This window comes from Corythoichthys intestinalis, chromosome 5 (genome assembly GCF_030265065.1).
Source record: "Corythoichthys intestinalis isolate RoL2023-P3 chromosome 5, ASM3026506v1, whole genome shotgun sequence".
NCBI lineage: Eukaryota > Metazoa > Chordata > Actinopteri > Syngnathiformes > Syngnathidae > Corythoichthys > Corythoichthys intestinalis.
This window is the reverse complement of record NC_080399.1, coordinates 15,915,853-15,935,751: the sequence shown is the minus strand read 5'-3', so window position 1 is coordinate 15,935,751 and position 19,899 is coordinate 15,915,853. Positions and strand designations below refer to the sequence as shown.

The 19,899-nt window shown below is 38.8% G+C and overlaps 1 protein-coding gene across 6 annotated transcripts in view; it reads right to left on the bottom strand.

Annotated features, from left to right (window-relative positions):
• Window positions 1-18,490: 18,490 nt before the first annotated feature.
• Window positions 18,491-19,899, bottom strand: part of si:ch211-272n13.3 (ankyrin repeat domain-containing protein 26) — a 41,194-nt gene continuing 39,785 nt past the window's right edge. For all 6 annotated transcript variants that reach the window (XM_057837551.1, XM_057837553.1, XM_057837547.1 and 3 more), the window contains one exon: window positions 18,491-19,853. In XM_057837551.1, the coding sequence (XP_057693534.1) occupies window positions 19,723-19,853 (131 nt within the window). In that variant the 3' untranslated portion in view covers window positions 18,491-19,722. The remainder of the gene's footprint in view (window positions 19,854-19,899) is intronic.

The following is a 19,899-nucleotide window of genomic DNA, read 5'->3' as shown; positions in this document are numbered from 1 at the left end:
TTCACTCTGATCGGCCGAATGAGTTCGCCTGTGTCAAATTCTGCTTTTTTTCACTCTTCATAAAGCACAGAATTTAGTTTCTTAAACTCATTTGAGTCAACGTTTATTGCAGCTCCGCAACTCGGACCATAACAAACGTAAGCACACAGACTTTCTGTGTCCGTCAACTATATCTGACCCTCGGGAAACTCAAACCCAAATAACAATAGTTCCTATTGTTACTGTCGTGTTGACAGCGATGAGCTCTCAAGGATTTCCGACTTACGTTCTCACTTTCATTTTACCTTATCAATCCATGGAAGAAACATTTATTCATCATGATGAAACGAGCAAGTTATACAGCAGCCTTTAAAAGACAAGTCACATCTGTTTTGTTTTCTCCTAGATTCTGGTAAATTGGAGATGTTGTCAAATCATATTATTACCGTAAATATTGTCAGTTTATGGTAATGGTTTGAACTACCAATGTGCTATGCTTGTGCTGTGTTTCACCAGTCAGTAAAATGACATTTCTGTATCTGTACACGAGCTCTGTTTTCTTGTATTCTTCTATTTATTGGTGCTAAAATTAGGCAGCATGTTATAAACGGGTACAATAATTTCCCCTAGATTTTACAAGTAAATTTGGGGTGCGCATTATACACGGGTGCGCTTTATATTCGGGAAATTACGGTACGTAATAAAAGTAAGTGCAAATTATTACAATGATTTTATCAAGTAAATCCACCAGTTACTTTTTTTCAGTGAAGAGTGCTTGGGTGGCAGTAAACGTGTTAAAGACGACTCATAGTTTCTATGTTGTTCAGCACAACCTCAGATTGGCGTGGCCTCGTATCAAGGAAGCTCTACATTGCCCGACAAACCTCGACACGTCTTCTGCACACCTGCCTGCCCTCGCTGTGGCGCGCCGCTCCCAAACGATCTCGCTGGATCCCGCAGCTCAAAGCATGTGCGTGGGTCAACCTTGTCTGTGCAGAGCAGCGGCACAGCTGGTTCAGAATCACACGCTGCTACACCTTCAGGTGAGCTCAATCAATGTTGAATTGCCACATATTGGTGAGGATGATTCACCAATAAGTACATTTAGGTTCATTAGCCTTGCAGAATTTGTGAAATAACTGGCAATGGTGGGGAAAATCAACAATTAATTATTATAAGGGCTGTCAAACGATTAAAATTTTTAATCGAGTTAATTACAGCTTAAAAATTAATTAATCGTAATTAATCGCAATTCAAACCGTCTATAAAATATGCCATATTTTTCTGTAAATTATATATATATTCTGTAAAATAAATTGTTGGAATGGAAAGGTAAGACACAAGATGGATATATACATTCAACATACGGTACATAAGGACTGTAGTGGGCATTTCACTCTACTGTCATTTAAATCTGTCTATGCTGTCCTCACTCCGAAGTGTCTACTTTTTCCAAAGCTAGACAGCTAGTGAACGACGCCTTAATAATTCTTCCTTTTTCATCTGATTTATTAATAAAATGGCCTCAAACCATTGTCCTCTTTAGACCGTCGTAAAACTACAAAATAAAAGTACACAAGCATTGCATTAGCAACAACGTTAGCTTAGCACGCTATACAGGTTCACTAAACATAAACAAAAAGCGTCTCATACACAAAATATAACATTTCGCTTACTAACATAATACGTACATTCTTTACAACAACCATACTTACGGACAAATCTTGTCCAAGGATCATATAAGCACAACATTGTCAGCCCGAGACGTCGTGCAGCCATAATGAACTGGTAAGAAAACAATAAACCATGTCGCAAAGCGACCACAAGAGTTCGCTGTTGGACAGCAGAAAAGGCCTTGCTGTAAAACTTACCATAAGGCAGAATACTTTCTGAGCGGGACATGTGCGTTAATTGCGTCAAATATTTTAACGTGATTAATTTAAAAAATTAATTACCGCGCGTTAACGCGATAATTTTGACAGCCCTAATTATTATTCAATATTTTAAAGTAGAATTTTGTGCGGCTGAGTCTAGGTCTTGAAACCATTTTTGAGTGGGTTCAAAGGAGATAATTGAAAACAATTTATTTGTGGTAATATTTTCATCTTGACTGTCGCTATCCAGCCCAAAAGTGAGATAGGTAGATTATTGCAGTGTATCAAGTCGTCACATATTTTTTGTTAAGAGTGGTGCATGATTTAGCTTCGTTAAATTTGCAAGTTTTGGTGAAATGTTGATTCCAAGATACTTTATATGTTCCCCATTGGAATATTGTAATTTAGATTTTGATATGGAGGATTCCATGAATTTGTCGTTAAGGGCATAACAACTGATTTTGACCAATTGATAGGATAGTCTGATATTTGTGAAAATTTCTTGAAGCCTCTTGAAGGGAAGATTCTGTTTTTTCTAGATACAATAATATATCGTCTGTGTATAAGTTAATTTTATGTTCTGATGTTTGCGAGCGGATCCCTTTAATCTTAGCATTTTTGTCTTAACGGTTCAATAAATCGAGCAAATAGTAAGGGTGAGAGTGGGCAGCCTTCTCGAGTTCCCCTTTCAAGGCAGACTGTGGCTTTAGGGGCTTTGTAAGACGTTCTTATCCAGCGGATAAATGGTTTTCCAAAGCCAAATTTTCTCAGTATTTTGAAGAGAAAAAATCCAGTTGACTTTGTCAAATGCTTTTTCTGCATCCATAGAGAGGATAATTGCTTTCTCTCCATTATTCTGTACCCTATTTATGAAATTGCTCTATTTCTAATAAAAACAAAACAACAACCAAAAAAAAAAAAAAAAACAGCGTTTACGGGCGAATAATAATTTTTGGGGTGTCAGACAAAAGTGAGCCCACGTCTTGCGAGAATTCCGGTCCTTCTGGTGTATGAACGGTGACGGTGGGTCAAACATTTTTTGTTGAGCGGCGTGCCAAAGAAATGCCATTAAAGGGGAAAAAAAAAAGGAATATTATAGATGGTAGCTTTTGCATTATATGCTAAGCTACCATCAAATACAGATAATGCTTTTTATTCCAGCTATACAGCATTGAGTATACTTTACAGCAGACATGTCCAAAGTCCGGCCCGTGGTCAAATTTCATCCGGCCCCCAGCCTCTGTCATAAAATCAGTAACGTCTGGCCCGCACACAGACTTAATAAATTGGTGAGCAGTACTGCTACCAGCATATGAAGTAGCTTATACACTAAATGCTGCTCCTCATTTACCCACTAAAAGGCAGCAGCATTCCAAGCAACATTACCCCGTGTGATCCTTCACTCCCAATTTTCTAAAATGGCTACAATCAACATCAACAAAAAAAGTTGACTGCGACAGCCGATGCTTCAAGGATAGGTGGAAAATGGACTATTTCTTCACTAAAATACGCAACAACTGTGTCTGCCTCATTTGCAAAGAGACAGTCGCTGTTTTTAAAGAGTTCAATGTAAGGCAATATTACTAAACAAGACACGCTGACATGTACAACAACATTACAGGGATACGCAGCGAGAAATTGAAGCAACTTCAAGCTAGTTTAATTTCACAGCAGCACTATTTCAAGAGCCCGAGAGTCAAGGGTGGCCGTGGCGCAGTTGGTAGCTTGAATTGTCCTGGGACTGAAGTGACGGCTGTTCGATTCCTGGCTCGTCAGCTTTTAATGTGCAATGACAGTTTATGACCTCGTCTTTTATTTATTTTATTTTATGTGTTTGTTTTATCTTTCAAAGTTGACTTATTTTGCTGTGTTTTGCTATGTAAAGCACTTTGGTCTCCTTGGCGGATTTTTAAATGTGCTATACAAATAAAGTTGATTGATTGATTGATTATGATTGCCCACTGTCAAAGGGCCCTTGGGCAAGGCACTGAACCCTAACTTGCCCCCAATGGGTTGGCAGCACCTTGCATGGCACCAGCACCATTGGTGTGTGAATGTGTAAATGTGTGCTAATGTAATGCGCTTGGGGCATTGTAACAATGTAGATAAAGCGCTATATAAGTACTCTCCATTTATCATTTCAAAAGAACGCCACAAAGGCTAGTTGCGAGATTGTTGCAAATATTAATTTAAAAAATAATAAAGCAAATGTGACACAAAGAAGGGCTTGCTAAAATTTGCTTAAAAATATTGTTCTACGTAAAGGATGTCAGCCAAGGTCGGCCCCCCACATTTTTACCACACCAAATCTGGCCCCCTTTGCAAAAAGCTTGGACACCCCTGCTTTACAGTATATGCATAAGTGTGTGTATGTGTGAAGACAGTAGCAGGAAAAGGCCAAATCACTACTTGGCTATGAATAATGCAATCCTTTCATTTCATTCCTGAATCAAATGGAATAAAACAACACAATTTGCATGGGTTTGCTTCGTGTTGGGTCATTGTGAACGTACCATGTGGGTTAATGTAAGCAATTTAACAAGCACCTAATTGCGGCGAGGGAACAATTATGTGGTGACAGCTTCTTCGTGGAGTACACTCATCACCAGAGAGACTTTATGGCCTTTTTCCTTTTTCTCCGTGACACTCCCTGGAGGGCTGAACAAGGCTTTTGTGATTAAGGAAGCACAATCACGCATGATCAGTGGGGCTTTCAAGTTCTCCTTGGCACCACCACAAACAAACACGAGAGATTAATTTTAGGGTTAATAGAACAACAACTCCGCCGGCTTGATACTGTTTGACAAGCTTTTAGAACGTGTTATGACCTCCGATTGCTCACTTAAGCAGTTTAGAGTATGCACATTCAAGTCAGGCTACTACTGAGACAAAAGAATTATTTAAGAAAGAGGCATTTTTCACAATTTCAAACTGTTCTTAGGTATTTTAACTCATTCAACTCCAAATATCATGGAACAAATATTCATATTACAGTGGGACAAATAAGTATTTAGTCAACCACTAATTGTGCAAGTTCTCCACTTGAAAATATTAGAGAGGCCTGTAATTGTCAACATGGGTAAACCTCAACCATGAGAGACAGAATGTTAAAAAAAAAAAAAAAAAAAACAGAAAATCACATCGTTTGATTTTTAAAGAATTTATTTGCAAATCATGGTGGAATATAAATATTTGGTCATTACCAAAACTTCATCTCAATACTTTGTTATGTACCCTTTGTTGGCAATAACGGAGGCCAAACATTTTCTGTAACTCTTCACAAGCTTTTCACACACTGTTGCTGGTATTTTGGCCCATTCCTCCATGCAGATCTCCTCTAGAGCAGTAATGTTTTGGGGCTGTCGTTGGCCGACACGGACTTTCAACTCCCTCCACAGATTTTTCTATGGGGTTGAGATCTGGAGACTGGCTAGGCCACTCCAGGACATTGAAATGCTTCTTACGAAGCCACTCCTTTGTTGCCCTGGCTGTGTGTTTGGGATCATTGTCATGCTGAAAGACCCAGCCACGTCTCATCTTAAATGCCCTTGCTGATGGAAGGAGATTTTCACTCAAAATATCTCCATACATGGCCCCATTCATTCTTTCCTTTACACAGATCAGTCGTCCTGGTCCCTTTGAAAAAATACAGCCCCAAAGCATGATGTAAAGCACCCCAGTGGGTATGGTGTTCTTCGGATGCAATTCAGTATTCTTTCTCCTCCAAACATGAGAACCTGTGTTTCTACCAAAAAGTTCCATTTTAGTTTAATCTGACCATAACACATTCTCCCAGTCCTCTTCTGGATCATCCAAATGCTCTATAGCCAACCGCAGACGGGCCTGGATGTGTACTTTCTTCAGCAGGGGGACACGTCTGGCAGTGCAGGATTTGAGTCCCTGGCGGCGCATTGTGTTACTGATAGTAGCCTTTGTTACTGTGGTCCCAGCTCTCTGTAGGTCATTCGTGAGGTCCCCCCGTGTGGTTCTGGGATTTTTGCTCACCGTTCTTATTATCATTTTGACGCCACGGGGTGAGATCTTGCATGTAACCCCAGACGAGGGAGATTATCAGTGGTCTTGTATGTCTTCCATTTTCTAATAATTGCTCCCACAGTTGATTTCTTTACACCAAGCGTTTTACCTATTGCAGATTCAGTCTTCCCAGCCTGGTGCAGGTCTACAATTTTGTGTCCTTTGACAGCTCTTTGGTCTTGGCCATAGTGGAGTTTGGAGTGTGACTGACTGAAATTGTGGACATGTGTCTTTTATACCGATAATGAGTTAAAACAGGTGCCATTAATACAGGTAACGAGTGGGGCCTCGTTAGAAAAAGTTAGACCTATTTGGCAACCAGAAATCTTGCTTGTTTGTAGGTGACCTAATACTTATTTTCCACTTTAATTTTGAAATAAATTATTTTAAAAAATCAAACTGTGATTTTTTTTTTTTTTTCCAACATTCTGTCTCTCATGGTTGAGGTTTACCCATGTTGACAATTATAGGCCTAATGTTGTCAAGTAGGAGAACTTGCACAATTGGTGGTTGACTAAATACTTATTTGCCCCACTGGACATTATGAATATATTTTTTTGTCCATTAGACTCGTGCGCTAACCTGCTGTTAGCCTGCCTGTCATGCCAATGCTCCACCTTGATGTTCGCCGTGTTGGATGCCTGCGTGTCAGGCCTGCTGGACCTCTGCACCTGCTGCTGCGGTGCCTGTGCCCACTGCTGTGCCGCATTGCGAGACGTGCCCACGGAGGAGTTCAATTGCCACGCCCATTGCCACTCAGTCCTCTTCCAGACTTGTGGTGAGACCACCGAGTGTCTTCAATTTTGTATGGAATGTTGCCAGATTTGCCACCGCAACTAGTTGAGGAGAAGTACCGGGTAAAATATAAGGACGGTGAATAGCAGTGAAAGTTGTTTCACTGTCACGGTAAGTTAATGGCTCATATAAAGAATGAGGGCAGAAAATGTAAAATTTGTAAAATCAGATATGTGATGAGCGGCTCAGAACAAAAATTTCATAAAATGTTTTTTTTTCTGAAATACACTGATTATCCTTCAACAAAGATAGAGGAATGAAAATCCTGTTGCATAAAGGCAGACTCGATATGTATTCTGTTGTATACCAACGGTCTTAAAATATTGATGTACCTGCCTGTGACAGTTTTTTTCGTTTGTTTTTTGTTTTTTATTGATTTGGGGTAAGTTTTTTGTTGGGGGGGGGGGGGTGTCTTGTATGGATCTTTTAAATTTGAATAAACACATTCAAACACAAATTTGTAAAATTTCTGGGACCCAATGTCATGCAATGCACTGCAATTCCAAATTTAAGGAATTTAAAAATTATCAGATTAAATTCAATAGCATTTTAAGTAGGAGTATGCCATTTTACGCACCACACGATTCGATTTGATTATGATTCAGGGTGCTACTATTTGATTATTGACAATCACGGGATTAAAGATGATCATGATTATCACAATTATCATGATTGACGATGCATCGTACATTACTAATTAATAAAGTAGCCAAACAAATTTATGTCCATTATTTATTTAAAATATCCCAATGATTCATCAGGAACAATGGGAACATGCCCATACAACAAAAGGCTGCCTTTAAGATGTTTTATTATCATTATTCTTTTTTTTAACAAAGTGCAAAAACATTAACCATTTTATATGCAGTGCTTATCTCTCTCAACAATACAATAAAATTTACTCAGGTGGAATGAATTCCACATTTTCTGGAAACAAAGTGTCTTTAGAAATAAGACTTATTTTAACCAATATACACTACTTTGTTTTCACAGATTTCTGTACTATTTCACATGCTTGTAGTGTAGTGAGTATAAGACATTTTGTCTGTAACGTTAAATACAATTAGAAGACGATTCAATTAAAAAAAAAAAAAAAAAAAATACTGTATATTTTAAAAAAAGGCATGTCCGATATTTTTTTGCCGATTCCGATACTTTGAAAATGACGTGATCGGACCCGATCAATCGGCATCTCTACTTACTGCGGTACTTAATCATGGTTTTACACGTTCTGCATATGAATTACACGTTAGCGAATTAGCTAAATAGCTTAGCGCTCAGCGCTAACTGTTACCATCTCAAATACAACAACAATAAAGGCTGAACAGTACAAGAGGGTTTGTGTACTCACCTCTTATAGACGCACACGGGTCTTAGCAACACACTCAGGACATTCTTCAATTGACATGACTTGAAAATACTGCTGGACATCTGAAAGACAAGGAGCAACGAACTATCTATCTTCCTCTCCCGCTCTAAAAAATAACTTGCGCACAGAAGCGCGACCGCCGGGTTCCTTCCTGTCTCATACACAAATTTATTCTCCAGTCTTTTGAAAAAGAGTAAATCTCTCGCTCAGTAACCGGCAGCATTCACCATAACGTTGTGCGTGCATCCGTCCTTTAAAACTGTCCGGGCGGCAGACGTGTCTTGAATTTCATTCCGCAACCAGCGACTGTCAAAGTTATTAGGGAAAATCATCGTCTTTTAACTTTTATGAATCGTAATCGAATCGTCACGTATCGAATCGCGATGCATCTAATAATCAATTTTTCTGTCCCTTATTCACCAAGCGTTTTTCCCCCCCCCCCCCCCTTTAAACAGTTCTGTCCTCACTAAACATGAATTTGTTTAGGTTGACAGACATCAAAAAAAGGCAATAGTGGATTTTGAATTTCTTTTACTTCTTCACTTTTGACGAATTGTAAAGCTGCAACACATGTACACTCGTGTTCAAAATGACACATATTAACAATAAACATTTTACACAAAACAATTGGTGATGAAACGTTCCTCCAGTACAATATGTATATTTACTAAATCAAATTAGCCGAATCTGCATATTAAAGTCTGCTAGCTTAGATGCTACGAATGCTAACATATTCACACTTCTCTCATAGCAAATCTCTAAACATAACCAAACAAACAGTATCTCCAAACTTAACCACAAATGCCAACACCAACATACATAAACTGAAACAACTTACAAACCGAACCGGGCCGAACCAGAGCGTAGCTGTCCCTAAAGCCTGAGTTATGCTCCTGCGTTGCAGTGACGGCGAAGTGACTATGGCGTCAATGAGTATTCGATAGTTCTGCGGTGAGGGAACGCGCTGCCCTGTAATTCACCGCCAAGCCACTAGAGGGGTGTGGCGTTATGTTTGTACGATTTTAGGGCATGCTTGTTGACTTCCTCTTGTCTAGTTTAACGGAGAAAAAAAATAAACAATGCAAGATGGAATGCTTGAATGTGGATCTTCAGCTCATCGATATTGAATAAATGTTAATCATACAAATTTTGAGGCGCAGGCGACTCAGAAGACTGTTTCGAGGGTGTCTGTCCGACTTTGAGAGAGTTCTAGTCTTGGGTGGAAACCAGCAAGCTGTGGTGGCTAGCTTCAAACTGGCGTCAAAGTGGTGTTTGGAGTGTGACTGACTGAGGTTGTGGACAGGTGTCTTTTATACCGATAATGAGTTAAAACAGGTACCATTAATACAGGTAACGAGTGGAGCCTCGTGAGACCTCGTTAGAAGAAGTTAGACCTCTCTGACAGCCAGAAATCTTGTTTGTTTGTAGGTGACCAAATACTTATTTTCCACTCTAATTTGGAAATAAATTCTTCAAAAATCAAACAATGTGATTTTCTGTTTTGTTTTCCACATTCTGTCTCTCATGGTTGAGGTTTACCAATATTGACAATTACAGGCCTCTCTAATCTTTTCAAGTAGGAGAACACACAATTGGTGGTTGACTAAATACGTATTTGCCCCACTGTATACTAGTAGGGTTTTGACAGTTGCGACATATTTTCTGGATCAAAGCAGGTGTTCCAACTCAAAAACTCCTTCCAGCCCACTTTTACCCCTGCATCTATCACAGTCAATGGCAGTCAGTGAATTAAGCTTATAGACGGACTACAGATGGAAACGTGTTAAATCGTGCTAGTCTAATGACTAGAATGAAAACAACATTTTTCTGAGTTGATGAAGGAAATGAGTTGAGCAAGACCTGAAACGCTTTTGCGCATGTGGACACTACCATTCAACTTTATAACTCCTTCTTCTCATGTCCAAATTTAAATAATGTTCCACATAAGCGTGTCAACATGTAAAGATGTTGTTTTATCATCTCATTTACTATGATGCTGACAGTATAAGTAAAAATTATTATTTATCTCTTGAGATTTTGGGAAGGGGGACAGCTTTTGAAGTATTAAAATAAATGTGCCAAGGCCACTTATCTGTCAGTGAAGTCTGTTTGGACAGCCAGCGTGGGACTCGTTAAGTTGATTTTTTTTTTTTTTTTTTTTTTTAACTTCAAGACTGTTGACTAAGGAAAAAAAAAGCATTGTTTCAGTACGGCAAGTTCCATTTAATGACTTTGACCCGCCTGAGAGGGGCCTTACTTGTTTGTTATCTGAGAGCAAAGTGTCTTGTTATAATATCGCTGCGTTGACTTCTACGTGAGGAGCGGGGCAAAACAGAGCCTGTCATCTTCCCTTGAATCCCTTCACATATTTGTCTTGGAACATAAAAGAAAGCTTTAAGTATGCCTAGATGGAAGGCGGCTTCTTTAAAAGGATGTCGAGCGCAATGACAGCAGAGAGTAAACAGCCTAAAATAAAACAGTGAGAAAAAAAAAGAAAAAACAATATTGTCAATCTGTCTGGAGGGGGTACCAGGAGGCGCCTTTAAATGGCGTTTAAGGCACTTGTTATTCTGCTGCTGACAAGAAACAGTGCTGATGGCAAATTTGGACGGCAGAGACCGACGTTAACAAGCAAACACCAGCGTTTGTTCTGGTTGTCCACCTCGATTTGTTCTACTCTAAAGCCAAGAATGATGTCGGCGACATCCTGCAGTCGTATGAGGCATGTTAAGTGAAGGAATGATCGTGTTTCAGTGCCATTGACGGAGATAGATGTCTAAATTCTTGTCAACTGGAGGCACTGGCAGTGATCCATCATCATTCACAGTTAAAATGGATTGGATGTCCATCGCCGTCAATGGCAGCTGATGAGCTCAGATTTCAGAAAACAAATACAAAAGAAGATAGTCAAATTAATTTTTGTCATGAAAAACAAAGTAGGTATGGTTTCTCTTTTCAAATTACATTGACATGCTTTTCGAATTTTGGGGAGCTGAATCCAAATATGACCATTTTAACGTTTTTTTCTGTCTCTATAAGCTCTATGTTTATTGCAAGTAAAGATTTTAAATCCTCTGTGCAATACATTAATATTGCAAAGCGATATTTAAAAAAAAATAATTGGGTGTATAACTGGTACATAACAAAAAAAAGTCAATAAGTAACAATATGTAGCAAAATAATTGTTGTTTTGCCATGTTTTCAACAACTGCAGAAACAGAAGACCAACAATAGGGATGATGTGACTATATCAGTCAACGCCAAAGTCTGCTATATCAGTCAAAGCCAAAGACAGCTGTAGCAGTCAATGCCAAAGTCGGCAATGTCTGTCAATGCCAAAGACGGCTATAAACATAAATGCCAAAGACAGCTATATCCGTCAATGCCATAGACGGCTATATTTGTTGAAGCCAATGACGTATCCATGTGCCAATGACGGCTGTTTCTGTCAATGCCAGTGACCACTATGTCTGTCAAAGCCAAAGACAGCTATGGGGAACAAAAATATACTGTAGTTCTCCTTATGAAAATAGTTTGGGGAAAATTATACACCCCCCCCTCACACAAATTCCCATTGGACTTGTTGACAGTGAACAAGGACCTACAAAATCAACGATAGTCCAACGTATTGACACATTTCAATGCCTAAGACGGCCATATACATCAATGAAGGGTTGCAGTTATCGATTATTTAGGTAATCTTTTATTTAAGTATTCGACTAATCTATCAAGTAGTTAGTTCGAATAATCGAGTAATCAGATTACAAACATTTAATGCGAGGCAGAATACATTTTTGGAGATGTAAAACAAAAAACAGGTGTTTATGCCTGCAACAACATTTATTTTGGCTTGCCAAAATTGCACTTCCAAAAGAGCATTAAATACGACTACAAAATAAAATATCTGACTGTTTCTTCAAACGATGTAGAACTGCACTTTCACAAGAGCAATAAATGCATTTAAAGCTAAATTATAATACCTGAGCTTAGCCTCAAGTGGTATATAAAAAAAAAAAAAAAAAAAAAAAATGAGGATCGAAGTACAACAAAAGAACAACAGGTTATCTTGTGTAGCAAAAATCCGCTAGCCTAAAAAATATAAAATGCAAACATTTTTTTTGTTTTATAACGCGCTTAACAAATCGTTCCAACACATACTACCACAAAAAAACTGCTAAATATACATCTAAACTAAATTACAAATGCATAAACAAACATATTAGCTCAAACAAAAACTTACCTTATGTTGGCCTTAACAAGGAGCAGCCGGATTCAGCCAATTCATGTTGTATTCACTGTTGCCAATAGAGGACAGTGTATCCACCCAAATCAATAAAACTGCAGCACTTTCAAAGCAAATCATTACAACGCCACTGAAATTCAACGAATCACCAACGCAGCAAAATTTCAGTCGAAGCTTTTTTCTAATTGAATTAAATCAATTTAATCAATTAATCCTTGCAGCACTACATCAATGCCAAAAAGTCACATATAGGCATGTGCCAGTGACTGGTTTAAAGGTTTACCGTTGTATGAAAACGTCACGGTTTCAAAACCAGTAAATTTTCCATAATACCTTAGAACGTTAGATATTTTTTATGTCCCAAAAATGCAGCGAGAAATCCGTGTCTTGGAGCGGCAACGCTCACACCCCCCCTTCCAGTTGTTACTCTGTCCTAAGCCTGTCAGGGACACTACACCTGCGCTTCACCCTCCCCCTCAAAAAACATAGTCACCATCATGGGAGTACTTCGGCTACCGAAAAACAGACGGCCGCCGCTTCGAGTAGGAAGGACAGCCGACATTCTTGTGGAGAGTGGTGGCCAGGGGAAGTAACACCTCCAACATGATTTCACATTTACGTGACTATCAACCGTCACGTTACACAAAATTTATGGTAACAACGCTGTCATGAACGTTTACCACCAGCTACGAGAGTTCACTCCAGCGTGTTAAGTCTGCCTAGTGGTGGTAAAACACATACTATAACATAAGCTTGTTAAGCTTGTTAAATGGTAAATGGTGTTATACTTATATAGCACTTTTCCACCTTTCAAGGCGCTCAAAGCGCTTTACACTATACAAGGCAAAAAGCTCAATTTTGGTCTCACACAAAAATACACACGGTCCCAGGCTTCAACTGGGACCGTGTGCTTTGATCAGATGAGACCAAGATTGAGCTTTTTGGCAACAAACACTCTAAGTGGGTCTGGCGTGCCACGAAAGATGCGCATGCAGAAAAGCACCTCATACCCACTATGAAGTATGGGGGTGGGTCAGTGATGCTGTGGGGCTGTTTCGCTTCCAAAGACCCTGGAAACCTTGTCAGGGTGCATGGCATCATGAATGCTTTGAAATACCAGGACATTTTTAATCAAAATCTGTTGCCCTCTGCCCGAAAGCTGAAGATGGGTCGTCATTGGGTCTTTCAGCGAGAAAATGACCCTAAACATATGGCCAAATCTACACAGAAATGGTTCACCAGAAACAAAATCAAGCTCCTCCCATGGCCATCTCAGTCCCCAGACCTTGTTTTGTTGGCAAAAGGGGGTTGTACAAAGTATTAACACCAGGGGTGCTAATAATTGTGACACACACTATTTGATGTCATATAATTTTTTCTTTATGTGGGATTTTTTTCCCCACTGAATGAATGCACTTGTATTGAAGGTTGGATTTTTCTCTTTTTTTCCATTAAGGTCCCATATTATTTGAATTTAAAAAATAATATTTGAAGCTAAAAAACACATCTTTTTCAGGGGTGCCAATAATTATGGAGTTAAAGTCCAGTTCTATACTGTAATTACCAAGGGTTGTTGTTCTAATGTTAAGCAACTTGAGCTGTGGCTGTGGGTTTAGTCTATAAGTTCTATTTATTTATTATATTCATGTTGATGTTCCAATTTGCAAATATGTTGTGAAAAAAGAAATCCTGTTCAGTGGAAAAAATGTTTTTTTTCCGCAAACTCATACATCTCAAAATAACACATTTTAGAGCTATAATTGCAATACCGTGGTACCGTGAAACGGCGGTATTTTTGCTTATCATACCGTCAATCTGATACCGGCACACGCCTAGTCACATGCGTCATTACCAAAGACGGCGATATCCGTCAATTACAAAAATGGCTACTGTATATCCGTCAATTTCAATGGGAATTGGGTAAAAGTTCTTATTGAAAGTTTTATTGATATTAGCAAAGGAAATTCAATTCAACAAATAGGCAATAAATGGTAATATTTTTTTCTTTATTTATTCACAGTGATTGCGTCCTATATTTTCAAATTAATCATGCAACTCTTGATAAAAACGTATCCTTACCCAGGATTAAGAAGACAGAAAAAAGTTTGACAAATTTACATATTCGCACATGACAAGACTTTGCTTCTGTTTCTTCTTCCCTTTACTATCATTATTTTTTGACTGGGCATCAATGACAAAAGACGACCTCAACAAGGAGAGCTTTGTTTTTAACCATCATAACTTTTCAAAAAACAATCCTTTCAACTCCCTCCTTTTCATTCATCATGTGTCTATTTGTATTCTCGGCCGCATGTAAATCTGATGCTTGTTGTAACCTCCTCAATCAAAGCCAGCTTTACGTGTAGTGTATGAAGTGGCATCAATTGGGGGGGGGATAAAGAAAGGAAATAATAACACTTAATAGTCAGTCTGTCAGATGTGTAAAGGAAACCAAAATAAAGTGTGAGCACATCTGAATATTCCACACTAGAGGGTTGGATCAAAGCCTGAAAAAGGCAGGTTGTGTGTGTGGTGATGGGGGCCAATCACAAACGCATTGTGTCATTTGAATAAGTGAGGGGAATAGTTTCTTAAGCGATGCGTACGTTCCGACTTTCATGCCTTTACAGAGTGAGTGAGAAATGGTGCAACGTAAACATATCAAAACATAACTAATGAGGGTCGGAGAGGACATGATGTGTGCATGAAATATTGATGGAAAGATGCTTTTTTTCTTTCATCATATGAACGAGACAAGTGCAATCACTGCATGCTGTAAACCAATTCCTGTATCTCAGCTTTAAATATTTATGTTCTCTTACCAAAACGCTCGTTTGCTACACGTCCATCTTCACGTTAAATTATGATCAATCGCTGCCAGCCCTCCATGTTCAAACGGTTCGGACGTCTATCACCGTCGATGGCATGAAAATACTTATGCTTGATTATTAGAGGTGAGAATCCTGGGCACCTAACGATTTGATTATGATTCAGAGGCACCGATTCGATTATAAATCGATTATTAATGCACACTAGAGCTGTCCCCACTAGTCGACATAGTCGACGTCATCGATCACGTAAATCCATTGACGAGCACAACATCCCGGTTAATGAAGGGTTAAAAAAATCTATGCGTGGAAAGTTCAGAATGTCGGACGCTCTGTATGCAAGCGGGGAAAGCGGCACAAAGCCAAAAAAGCGGACCAGAGTGTCCAAAACATTGACTTATTTCAAAGAAACAAAGGAGGGTACACTCTTGTGTCCTCTCTCTTCAATGCCAAGCTTGGCTGCACGTCGGCCGTGAATAAACACCTAAAGCGCCGTCACCCAGTTTGTAAGTCCATCTAACTAACGACATGTTTTATTGAAGTTGCTAAGCCTGTCGCGATATGGAATGAGTCAATTTATCGCACGGCAAATAAAAATGAGGGCGGTAATTTTCACGACTCCAGTTCCTTTCTCTTATCAACACGCTGTAGAATTAAAGTTCAGACATACAAAATAAGAAAACACATCTATATTAAACACTGTAACGTTAGCACTGCTACACTGAGGTGAACGGGGGAAAAAAGGCAACCTACTTTAGCCTGCTATAAAACAATGGCAGTCGTCTCGTGAAAGCAAACTTGCGGTTAAAAGGTCACACTTCAAACATGAAAAATCGCTGGTTAACAGCATTTGCAAACGAAAAAAATGGGGGGAAAAAATCTATTACTGACAATACATGCAATGACAAAAAGTGTTTTTTTTGCGGATTGTAAAGCTGAAGTTAGCTGTTTAGCAAACTTACTTCCGGTGAACATTTTCAAAATAAAAGCATGCCATGTTCGTCATATAAAAAACGATTTTAATCCCACATACTTTTTATTCTACACTAAGAATACCTTTAAAATTACACCCTTTATGAAAAATCTGATTGGCAATGAATAATTATTATAATTATTATAATACTATTATATACAGTACAGTACTATAATATTAATGCTAGTTTTTTTTTTAAGAATTGTTTTGAATCATGTTGGAAAGGTGAAGTCAGTGTTCTGAATCTGTTTACATTCCATTCTTTTGCACGAGTTCATTCTTTCAGCATTTGAACTCATTGTTTGTGATTTATTATTGTTATTTACGTGTGTATGTGTTCTTTAATAAATAATTTAAGTGTTCCAAAATGTTTTTGTGAATTGATAAGCGTCAACAAAAATTTCATTGTTAAATTAGTAAAAAAAATATATATATATCGTAATCGTAAAAATAGTCGGCTGACTAATCGGGAGAAAATTAGTCATTTGGGACAGCCGTAATGCACACCCCCACCCCTAACCCCGCTTTTAATGTTTTGTACATTAGTTCCAAAATTTTTCAAAAATCCTCTCAGGCTAAACTACTATTTCAGTATCAAGTTAACAGTTAAAAACAGTAAATAAAATACTCAAGTTCCTGTTCTGTATTACCAGCTTTAAAATAAATTCAATTAATTTAATGTTGTGAATCAACCGTTAAAGTGCGTATGACAGGAGGAAAAAAGTCTTAAATAGCATTATTATGTGAATTAAAATCATATTTTGAGACGATTTGACTATATACAACAATTTAGCAAAGCGCAGATGACTAGAAATTAGTCTTCTAATCTGGCGGTTAGCCACGCGTACCATTATAGGGCTCTAGCATCCCCAACAGGTGAATGACGTCAGCGGGAGAATGGGCTCATCGGTTTTACTATTCAGCCCATTGAGGGGGAATTTTTCAGAACGAGGAAAACACGACGAAGAGAGCCGCAAAATTTTATTGTTTCAGTCTCTCTACTCCAATATTTTTACAGGATATTCTTTTTATTCATGTATTTTTCTCCAATAGCTAAATACATGGCATGGTCATATTCAGGACGACATGGCAAAATTATTCCATAATGGTCAAAACTGTCGACTTCACTTTACTGTCGCACCCCCCGAATGATATTTTATGCCACCTAAGTCGGGCTTATGTCATTTCCCTTCCCCGGCTTCGGAGAATGTAAACAAGCCAAGAGGCGTGACAGCTAGTGATGTTTCAAAGTCTTCGAAGTGGAAAACCACACATAACTAGCCCGGATCATTTCACATGACGACTGGGTTGTCGATTGTCTTCGCCGATCGGCAACCTGCCCGGCGGTGAACAAGTTAGAGCTCGTCGTTCCCCTGCTGAGGGCAGAGGGCTCGTTTGTGGGGAAGCAGCTGGACAACGACCGCCGGACAAACCGGCCGACATCAGAGGAGCGTGTAGCTGCCAAATGGTTAACACGAATATGGCAAAATAATGCTTTACTACACGGCGAAGTCGTAAACAGCGAGAGACTCATTGGAGGGCAGCTGCAGTTGTTATGCAGCTAACATGATAATACTATGTGTATGAGGAGAGCTTTTTACATGCCCATCCATGATCAAACGTAAGTAGTCCTTTATTTAAAGAAAGTTAGCAGTGTTTACGGTACTTTGTAATCGCTGTATTCATGGCTATTTTTAACACAAAGTTGCAATTTCTGATCAGTTGGAAAATTGACAGAACACTGGGCACATGAAGAGGGCAATAAACCGAGTATAGTGCTCTCCCGGCGGGGGGATGCGCGACAAGCCGACGGTCGTCGGCCGAGGGGACAAGGAGCATGTCAGCCACAAAATGCAAGCCACCTCCATATTAAAATGATCCCAGTATTTGACATAATACGAAACACGATGTTTACTCACTTCTTCGTAAGTCCCATGGTCCCACAGTAGTAGGGCTTGTTTTGGCCAATATCCACCGGGGAATGGGAACCTTTTGAAACCCCAAAAAGGCTCACACACCTGTCCCTCGTATAGTAAGATTTTTCTGCAGCCGTTTGGCTGGCGTGATGCGAAAAATAAACAAATTAATCTGCAAAATCAGCTGAATCCTTAGTCCTTCTCATACAACAGTACGGCTGTATAGTGAAGACGACTCCTTCTCCCGTACACGTCACAGTGCCCTCTTCCTCAATGCAAGACCAAGGCCGGAAGTCTGTCATTTTTGTAGCGCGGGATTAAAAAAATTGAATAAATATATCGATCGCTTCTTCACACATCATAGTGGTCCATTCAATTCAGGTGCATAAAATACCGCGTGTATTATGAAATAAACATGCTTTTTCTTGTCACAGAAAAACATTTTTAACAAAATGTTAAAATCATTTTATTCCATAATTTTCCTTCTGTGTGCTTTAAAGACATTTTACTATATTTAGAGATTTTATATGGGAAAATCTAATTTTATTTTTTTGAGGATACAATGTATTTTTCTTTTTCTCACTGACATTTTATACAGATAAATACATGTTAAGTCATTTTCTTTATATGTGATTGCAATTAAATATACAGTATGGTCAATGCATTAGAGTTTTATTCACAGGTCCTGTTGATAGACCAGAGTCACAAACATTCTGTGCATTCTATGGACATTGTAATGAGTTGCAGAGATGGCAAAAAAAAGACATCTGAAATTACTGATGCAAATACATCCTTACCTCAAGTACCTCTGTAGTACATTTCACTGAGAAATATGTTGATTAGTCAGATGATGCAATTTTTTCAATTAAAAATATCTAAAACCAAGACAAAAACGTCACCATTTAATGGTCCGTACCAACAACAGACAGTAAACATCAACAGATTCAAACAATAAACAGCATTTTGCTGATTAAAACTGAAATTTGATGGACTATTTCTCTAGGAAAGGTGCAACATACTGTATTCTATTCAAAAAATACATTCACTGATCAGCCACAAAATTAGATCTATGCTGTATTTTATAACATTTTGGCTATTTAGAGAGATTAAACATTAGGTCAATTACTTGACACAGTTTTGTGTATTTAAAACTGTGGCTGATCAGCGTGCTCACTTCCTGAGTGCTTAAGTGCAATGTGCATTTGGTCTACATTTGTTTTTGATTGTTGCAGTCAGTATTTGAAATTGCTATGTACAAACAAACACTATAGTGGCATGTGCCTTATGTTGTGTGTTATATTCTATTTAAAAATCCCTCGTGAGGTCCCCAGTGACATCTCAGTCTTATGTAGATTAGAAATTCAAATACGGAAACTGCCCATCATTTCTACCTCAAATTGTTTGTGTTTCTAAGGCTGCGTTCAGACTGCAGGCATATCTGATTTTAATTGGATTGCTCTTCAAATCTGATTTTAGGGCTGACCGTTCATACTATTTTTGCAAGTGTCCAAATCAGATCTGGCCTGTTCAGACTGGTCCGCAATTATTGACACTCATTCAGCCAAAACCCGTCTGAGCTGTTCAGACTGAGAAGCATACTGTCCATATCTGATATGAAACTACCTACCGTATGTGGTTTCAATCTTGCAAAAATCATCCAGTTTCAATCTGGATGGGCTAAAAAAACAGATTTTGGATGCCAATCTAAATTTAGACCTCGTGGTTCTTCTTTAGGACCTCCAAATATTGCTGCTTTGCTCTGCTAACAGGGTCCAGCTCCACCCTCGAGGCAGAGCCCACTGGAGACATGCGGGCCAAAGAGATGTCGAGTTCCGCTGAGGCTGTGGAGGAGGAAATGGATGCCGGTCAGGCACACCGGAAAATATG